This window comes from Atta colombica, unplaced genomic scaffold, assembly GCF_001594045.1.
Source record: "Atta colombica isolate Treedump-2 unplaced genomic scaffold, Acol1.0 scaffold47, whole genome shotgun sequence".
In the NCBI taxonomy this organism is placed as follows: Eukaryota; Metazoa; Arthropoda; class Insecta; order Hymenoptera; family Formicidae; genus Atta; species Atta colombica.
This window is the reverse complement of record NW_017259536.1, coordinates 94,011-103,308: the sequence shown is the minus strand read 5'-3', so window position 1 is coordinate 103,308 and position 9,298 is coordinate 94,011. Positions and strand designations below refer to the sequence as shown.

General features: G+C 30.2%; 2 protein-coding genes across 2 annotated transcripts in view; one reads left to right on the top strand and one right to left on the bottom strand.

Annotated features, from left to right (window-relative positions):
* Positions 1-6,389, top strand: part of LOC108691603 (glucosylceramidase-like) — a 24,873-nt gene extending 18,484 nt beyond the window's left edge. The window contains exons 4-8 of the mRNA XM_018199433.1: positions 364-623; positions 4,482-4,910; positions 5,029-5,108; positions 5,451-5,734; positions 6,094-6,389. Coding sequence (XP_018054922.1) covers positions 364-623; positions 4,482-4,910; positions 5,029-5,108; positions 5,451-5,734; positions 6,094-6,205 — 1,165 coding nt within the window. The 3' untranslated portion in view covers positions 6,206-6,389. The remainder of the gene's footprint in view (positions 1-363; positions 624-4,481; positions 4,911-5,028; positions 5,109-5,450; positions 5,735-6,093) is intronic.
* Positions 6,174-8,969, bottom strand: LOC108691602 (28S ribosomal protein S30, mitochondrial). Its single transcript, XM_018199432.1, has 5 exons — positions 8,769-8,969; positions 8,056-8,600; positions 7,274-7,902; positions 6,806-7,199; positions 6,174-6,644 (listed from the first exon to the last, which is right to left on the bottom strand). Exons 2-5 carry the CDS (start codon positions 8,517-8,519, stop codon positions 6,434-6,436), a joined length of 1,698 nt encoding a protein of 565 aa, XP_018054921.1. The 5' UTR covers positions 8,520-8,600; positions 8,769-8,969; the 3' UTR covers positions 6,174-6,433.
* Positions 8,970-9,298: the final 329 nt, after the last annotated feature.

The following is a 9,298-nucleotide window of genomic DNA, read 5'->3' as shown; positions in this document are numbered from 1 at the left end:
ATATTAATTAATAAATGTAATTCTATAAATATTTACAGAATAATTTTTCAAGTAAAGCATATTAATTCTACTCTTGGTAACAGGAATGGAATTTCATTATTCTCTTCGACTGATAGAATAGAAACAAATTAAAAACATCATTAAGATTCTTTAGTAGAAAATAAGATACTTCTTATGTTATACTAAAATCGAACAGTGCATTAATTGCTACTAAAATTTGAAACATAGCAATTCTTAGGGTAAAATGATTTATTTATTTATCTATTAAATATATAAGATTTTATAAAATTATCATAAATTTATCTAACTGGTTTTCATCCGTTTCGATGATAACTTCTCATGTATAATTATTCTTACTTCTAGGTCGTATTTTGGTTCCAACGGTATCGGATACACGTTTACTCGTATACCTATCGCAGGTACCGATTTCTCAACGAGACCATATACATATGACGACGTACCCAATGATTTTACGTTAAGTCATTTCAAACTTGTGGAGGAAGATGACTTCAAAATCGAATATCTACATTATATCAAAAATATTATGTCTGATGAGCTTAAAATCATAACGACTGCATGGAGCGCGCCTGCGTGGATGAAAAATTCTAAAAGTATAACTTGGGGTAAAGAAATGTTAGATGAGACAATATCCTGCATTACCAGGAAAAAATTTACACTAAAAAGCTTTAAAGTGTTTATTATATGTCTAAAATATTGAATTTAAAAAATTTATGAAAATTTATACTTTATTAAAATTTTGAAAAGATTAATTATAGCAGTGCTCGCAAAGATTTGCACATTTCGGGCCGAACTCGGCACTATTCCCACTACCGCTCGGGCCGAGCCGCCGAGCCCTCACGTGACGCTCTAGCTTAGGAGCATCTCTATAGCTTAAACGTGCGGAGATCATACTTTATATTATTAAAGAATATTTTTTTTTGTAAAATAATTTTTATGTTCTTAAAAAAATCAAATACTAAATTTTCTAAAACATTTTGTCAATAACTAATATTTTGTCATAATAATTCTTGCCAAAAATCATTCAATAATTGTTATAAATTTATATCGAGAAGTTTCTATAACAGACTTGCGAAGATTGAAGTCAAGAAATACGTGAATCTGGAAATTCCGTGTTTCCATACTTATTAAGTCTTATAAAGTCTCAAGTAACGAGGATTTTATGAATTCTTTATTTTTTAGATTTTAATTAAAATAAATAAAATTATTGGGAGTACAAATAAGTTTCCGCCGTTTTTTATCAAAAATTAAGCATTTATTGTGAAAGAACGGTACATAATATTTTATTCAAAATAATGGCCATCGCTAGCCATTACTTTTTCCCATCTTTCTGGTAGCATGTCGATACTACGTCGGAAGAACGCTTCATCTTTTGAGGATCCAATCATCGATACAATTTTTGGTATCTTCATATGATGTGAAGTGCTGCTCAGACAGGCTATGCGTCATCGATCGGAACAGTGATAGTCGGAAGGAGCAATGTCTGGAGAATATGGCGGGTGGGGTAAAACTTCCCATTTGAGTGTTTCTAAGTAGGTTTTGACCGGCGCCGCAACATGTGATTGAGCATTATCAGCAGGAGAATAATTTTGTCATGCCTGGAGTAGTGGAGCCATTTTTCCTTGAATGCTCGGCTCAATTGTGTTCGGTAAAGAGCCCCAGTAATGGTCTCGTTCGGTTTGAGCAACTCATAATACACGACATCAAGCTGATCCCATCAAATACACAACATGAGTTTTTTTCCATAAATATTCGGTTTGGCTGTCGATGAAGCATGGCCAGGTGATCCCCATGATTTCCTCTTCTTTTTATCGTAGTGAATCCATTTTTCATCACCAGTGACTATACGATGCAAAAAACCCTTTCGTTTATGCCTAGCAAGCAGCATTTCACATGTGAAAAATCGACGTTTCTCGGCTTCAGTTCATATGGAACCCAATTCCCTTGCTTTTGAATCATTCCCAATGATTTCAAACGATATGAAATTATTTGTTGAGTCACTCCTAATATAAGTGCAAGTTCTTTTTGTGTTTGGCACGAATCTTCATCCAATAATGCATTCCAATTCCGCGTCTTCGTACACTTTCGGTCTTCTGCTACGTTCTTTGTCTTCGACGTCAAATTCACCGTTCTTAAACTTTTGAAATCACCAACTTCTCTCACTTAAGGCAGCATCACCATATGCTTCTACAAGCAATCTATAAGTCTTAGCTGCAGATTTTTTCAAATTAAAGAAGTAAATCAAAAGTTCTCGCAAATGACGCTTATTCGGCTCAAAACTCGACATTTTCGTACAAAAAAAAGTATATGATGCTGATACAAAATCGCTAATATTTCAAGGTTATGATGTTGCCGGATGTCCAATCTTACTTTTTTTTGTACGAAAATGTCGAGTTTTGAGCTGAATAAGCGTCATTTGCGGGAATTTTGATTTACTTCTTTAATTTGAAAAAATCTGCAGCTGAGGCTCATAGATTGCTTATAGAAGCATATGGTGATGCTGCCTTAAATGAGAGAAGTTGTCATGGTGATTTCAAAAGTTTAAGAACGGTGAATTTAACGTCGAAGACAAACGTAGCAGAAGGCCGAAAGTGTACGAAGACGCGGAATTGGAAGCATTATTGGATGAAGATTCATGCCAAACACAAAAAGAACTTGCACTTATATTAGGAGTGACTCAACAAACAATTTCATATCGTTTGAAATTGGGAATGATTCAAAAGCAAAGGAATGTGTCGTTTTACATCAAACAATTTTAATTATAGTTTATTAGTGACGCCGTCTTTTGCAAACGGCGGAAACTTATTTGTACTCCCAATAAAAATAAAATTATATTCGCTTGTAGAAGAAAACAGTATAGAATCCTCGTTATTTGAGACTTTGTAAGATTTCGTATGGAAAACATGGAATTTCCACATTCATGTATTTCCTGACTTCAATCTTCGCAAGTCAGTCATAGAAACTTCTCGATGTAAATTTATAACAATTATTGAATGGTTTCTGGTAGACAAGAATTATTATGACAAAAATGTGTTAGTTATTCTGGAAACTTCTCAATATAAATTTATAACAATTATTGAATGGTTTCTAGTAGACAAGAATTATTATGACAAAAATGTATTAGTTATTCTGGAAACTTCTCGATATAAATTTATAACAATTATTGAATAGTTTCTGGTAGGCAAGAATTATTATGACAAAATATTTTAGAAAATTTAGTGATTTTTTCTGATTTTTTTAAGAAAATAAAAATTATTTTGCAAGAAAAATATTCTTTAATAACGTAAGGTACTACCTTCGCATTTAAGCTACAGGGACGCTCCTGAACCAGAGCGTCACATGAGTACCCGGCCGCCGAGCCTCGAGCGATAGTGGGGATAGCGCCGGAATCTGCGAAATGTGCAAATCTTTGCGAGCATCGACTTTAGACAAAAGTCTATTACAATATTATCTATTACAATATTATGTATACTCCTAATAATAATAATAATAAAATAGGCAGAGAGTAAAATATAGTAGAGTAAAATGATACAGAAAATAAATCAACTGATTAATTTAAAATCAAAACTTTACATTTTGTTTCTAAAGTATTTTTTAACAATAACAAATACCGCTTTAATATTTAAATGCACAAAATTTTATTTCGTAAAAATAGTATCAAAATGTAAAATCAATTAAAACAATTTCAAAATACTTTCAACAGTTAAGAAACGCTAAAAAAGATATTAGCTTTCAGTTAAGGATCCGCAGTCATTTTGAGTTATTGTTATCAAGTATCCAAGAACGCAAAGATTTACATACATATTATATGTATACGTGTTGAATTAATAGTGAAAAAATCAAGAATTTTTGTTTTATAAATTAATATTGAAAAAATTAAGAGTTTCATTCAACTTAATAAGAAAAATAAGCATAAGAAAAGGACTCATATTTGTATGAATGAAACGGTATAACATAATTATAACATATAAATAAACCTTACAATTTAATTTTTAAATCTTTTTTAAACTCATAAAACAAAAGATAATAACTGGTCCATTTTATTTCGTGATTTGTTTTACTTCATTCTCTATAAATATTTTGATAACATTTCTCTTTAAAAAAACCAGATTTACAACAATATCATTAATGTTATCAATGCTATAAAAAAAAGACGTTTTTATTTCCAAAATAAATTTAATTTAATTCAATATTTTCGTCTTCTCTCTCTCTCTCTCTCTCTCTCTCTCTCTCTCTCTCTCTCTCTCAAATTATTTATAGAAGCTATTATATTTTGCTTTATATTATTATTTATAGATACCCAAACAACACAAAGTCCAAAATTGTGACATAAGACGTCTTTAAGTCATCTTTTAGACGCAAAAAAAAACGTCTTATGACCCGATTTTAGATTTTTTGTTGTCTAAGTAAGTACTAAGTGCTAGAATAATTAAATATAAGATATCATATAATAATCTCGATAGGTACTTTAAAATCTGAATATTATCAACTTTACGCTGATTATATCCTAAAGTTCTTTGACGCATATAAGGAACGTGGTATAAATATATGGGGCATAACACCTGGCAATGAACCATTGGATGGATTTATCCCATTCTTCCCTTTCAATGCCATGGGTTGGACGCCCACCACTTCTGCGGCTTGGACCGTGGAACATTTAGCTCCGACTTTGGCTAATGCTGGATATAATCCTCTCTACGTAGCGATGGACGATCAACGCTTCGAAATCCCGTGGTTTACCGAGTTGATGTTTGAGTATCCAAAAACTAAAGAACTGTTCTCTGGCACTGCAGTCCATTGGTACGCTGATGAAATGTTTTCACCGCTTAGACTAACTCAATTGCATGATAAATATCCAGACAAGTTTATACTGATGACCGAAGCATGCACCGGTAAGTATAATTAATTATATAGAACATAGATCATACTAATTAAAAATATACTTCCACGCATACGAATCTTTCCTTAAAAAATCTATAAAAAAAAAATTCATGAAATTTTCTTATATAGGTAGCAGTCCCTTAGACAAAGAAAAAGTAATATTAGGATCATGGGAACGAGGACAAAAATATGCCTTAGATATAATCGAGGTTTGTACATATATTTGATATTAATTGATGATCTATATTCCAAATGCGTTTATTTAGTTTTTAATTTTATCTGCCTAATATAAAGAACATTTCCAATTTAATTATGAAATAAGAACTACGTTTAATTAGAAAATGACAAAAAACTTTTGAAAGCACTGGAGTTTAATTAGAAAAGTATATATTATTTGGTTAATCCGTTTTACGGTATTAAGAAATTTTATTACAGCATGAAGTATTTTCATTATGTAATAAATGTAAAAATAAAAGTAATATAAATCATATATGTAATATATAAAAGTATTTTGAATTGTGTATAATAAGATTTACAAATTATATTTCTAGAATTTATCACATTGGATGGTTGGATGGATAGATTGGAATATGGCACTCAATGAGTATGGAGCACCAAATTGGGCAAAAAATTATGTGGATTCACCAATCATCGTAATGCCGCAAACAGACGAATTCTATAAGCAGCCTATGTTTTACGCAATTTCTCATTTTAGCCAATTTGTGCCACGTAACTCTTACAGGATACTATCTACAGGTCTTGAAGACAATCCAAACATTAAAACGATAGCGTTCTTGACGCCCGAACAATATATTGTTGTCGTGGCTGTTAATAAGTTAGTAGAAAATATTTTATACACCGTCACATTAATTATTTATAGCAGTCACATTATGATTGCTTTCCAGCAAGGACACAGTCAGACACTGTAACATAATGAATCGTTTCATCCTTATTTAAAGTAGGCAAACAACAAGGATGATTCACTATGTTACACTATGTCTGATTGGATCCTTGCTAGAAAGCACTCTATATGTAACAAAATTTTTCAGAAAAATATATAACAATCTTTTTTATATTTTTTTATTTAAAAAAATTAATTTTTTACTTATTTTATTTTATTTTAAATTACTATAATTATTTTTTAACAATTTAATAGACTCTTAAAATATATAATTTAGAATTTTTGTATTGCAGAGCTTACACTGCTTTCACTATAACAGTAAAAAATAAGAACAAAAACAACGTAGTAAATGTACACTTACCTGCCAAGTCTTTCAATACATTGTTGTATTTGGCGCAAGAATAATGCAGAAATTTGTATTCAAATTATAAAAAAATATACAAGTCTTCTTTACTTTTCTTACAAACTAAAATCATAAAACTAACATTGTTCCACACTTTGTGTTGAACTTTTCACAAAGAAACAAAGATTGTATGTTATACGAAGTTGTATGTTCTATGGTACAATAAAAATTAATAATTGTCTTTTATACAATTGCTATTATATTTAATTCAATATAATTATTTGTTTTAATTATGGATAGTATGTTTTTGCCCATCGTCCTCTATTTCTCTTTTTGGGATTCTCTCGTAAATGTCTTGGTATATAAACCGGTTGATGATCATTTAATGTACGTTTGTACATTTTAATGCCAAATTCCCAAGGTTCTCGTTTCTTATCCATTGGACGAGTTTTATGTCTAATAATATAGATTTTTTGCCAATCATATATTTCCGATATTCGTCTAAAAAAAGATATAATATTAATAAACAATAATAAAATATTTATTAATTAACAATTAATAAATATAAATATAATTATCTTTTATTATATATTAAGTTAGTTAACATTAAAAATATAGTAAAAAGGATATAATTATTAAAGTAACTTTAATATTTATTTTACCTGTGCCTCGGCCTGTTAGCTACTAAATGTTTATATTGTTTTTCGAGCCAATTTCTTCTTTCATCATGTTCTATGTCTGCTATTACTTTCACGGATTTCCCTAAATACGGTTTTAAATTTACGCCTACTCTTTCTTCGGGAATATTCATGTAAAACTTAATTAAAATTTTGAGAACTTCTTCATTTAAACCGTAAACTTTATCATTTTCTATTTTATCAAATAATTTTATTGGTTCTGTAATCCAACATATGTTGCGCTTTGAATTTTCATCCGCGTACTCAGAATGCACTAAAGTAGTATTGAGTTGATAAACAAAAAATGACCACCATTGTCCATTTGTTATAATCGTTTGAGTAGTTAGTGGATACGTGATATCATTAAAAGTAGAGAAACCTGAAATTTTATAGACGTGTAAAACTCGAAATTCAAATTAATATCTAAACTCTAACTTTAAACTATAAAAGTACCTTGATAACAGGCTTGCGACAATAACCAGCTATAAGATGCTAGTATAGCCTGTATTGTGAGTGCTACAGATGTATCATTATATTTTTCTGGCCTTGTTTGCAAGTACGTGCAATTATGATATGATAAAAGTCCGAATTCATTTTCATCGCCAGGCCAAAATCCAGGTATATTAGTTAAGTGTTTTTTTTCAAGAGTATAAGTTAATACCTTGGGATTCAATTTGAATGTAGGTACTTCCCAAGTTGAATTTTTGCAATCGCTTAAGGGAATAATTTGTCGTAGAGGATGCTTATGTCTCAAATGTATGACAGGGTGACCAAAATATTGAACAGGCAAATTTACTGAGTCATCAACAAATTCCTTCAGAAATTTAACAGATTTTCTGAAATTTCTTACAAAATTAGGAGGGTTTAAACCACCCATAAACCAAGATGTTTCTAATCTTGGTTCAAAATCAACTTCGGTGTGTAATAAATGTGGATTTTCAGAGGTAAGATGTATCAGCATCGTTCTGTTAATTCTGTGAATTAATGCTTTAGATATAATTTCTTCCATGTTTATTTTCCTGTCTAAAGCCTTAATATTTTCATCCAATGGCAATTTATTTACTTTTATTTCATGCTCTCTTCTGCAATATTATATTAATATTGAAAAGAAAAATTTTCAAATATTAAATAACACATATATATTAATTAATAGTGAATAATTAGATAATTAATTATAGTTTATAGTTTATTTTACATCATAAAGAAAAGAATATTCAATTCCCAGAAATATGTACCTTCTGATACAATATTCAAAAATTATGTTATCCTCTATGTCACTCTTGATTAATTGTACTATTCTATCTAATTGTTCGGTAGAAATTATAGTATTATAATATGTTGGCAGATCAAATTCCTTGATGATATGTGTTCTTGTAAAATATTGCGCATGTGACAAAGAATTATATGGTATAATATGTTCCTTTAGGATTAGCGACTTCCAGCCATAATAACGTGGCATATTAATCTTGAATAGCTTCTCCTCTACAGTTTCTAAGCTCTTGATTTTTTCATGCCAAGCTTGCCTTTTCCTTTTGCACTTGGCTTTAAAGCTTATATCTTCAATGGATGGATATATTGGTTCTACATCTTTGGCTTCACTTTTACTGACTTCGCTGACAACTGATATACTATATTTTTTCTGTTTACCATACTTGACTACTGTATTAAACAATAGTTTCTGTCGAATGTGAGCAAACATATTTCTAAGCAGAAGCAACAAAACTTTTCAAACTATTTTCAAAACTATTTAGTGTTTCCACGTTTTTTAACACACATACATCTAGAAGTAACAACAGATTTTATATATTGTCCAATTACTCGACTTAAATATTGTGAACTAATTATTAATTCATTATTAATTCATAATCATTTTGATTTAAAAAAATATCGATTCTAGATAAATATAATGGATATTGATCAATTTTAATACTTATGCGTGTTTACATACAATCATCAGTTCATACAGGTTATGTTATAACTTTGAATTTACACTTTAAATATCAGTTTCACTTCTTAATTTATCGTATAATATAAAAAATAATGATAAAATGTAGTCGATTGATTAATAATCTCAAGAAACTTCTTCCTTTTTTGTAGCCTTAGCCTTGAAACACTGCAATCGCCAAAAATTAAAGTGCCATTTCATACAGCGAAGCTTCGCTAGCGAAGACCCTCCACTCCATCGATTCGAGCGAAAATGCATAGCGAACGAAGTTTAGTTCATAGTTCAACACTAACCTAGTTTCCATCAAAGATTTAAACCGAATCAGAATGTAAGAACTAACTACATTCCCCTGTCGTTCGACTGCAACAGGAGAATACTCGACTGTAGTTAGTTGGTTCTTACATTCTAATCCGGTTTAAACTCTCGGTGGAAACTAGGACTATGAGCGAAGGAACACAGCGAAGCTTAACCTGCTACTCCTGTTTCTTTAATATTATATTACTAATATATTATTATATTATTATGTTTATTAT

Coding starts and splice junctions, on each gene's coding strand:
- LOC108691602 (XM_018199432.1), bottom strand. CDS start 8,519: ATGTTTGCTCACATTCGACAGAAACTATTGTTTAATACAGTAGTCAAG. Junction 7,903..8,055: donor TTTGAATATTGTATCAGAAG/GTACATATTTCT, acceptor ATAATATTGCAG/AAGAGAGCATGAAATAAAAG. Junction 7,200..7,273: donor GTCGCAAGCCTGTTATCAAG/GTACTTTTATAG, acceptor ATAAAATTTCAG/GTTTCTCTACTTTTAATGAT.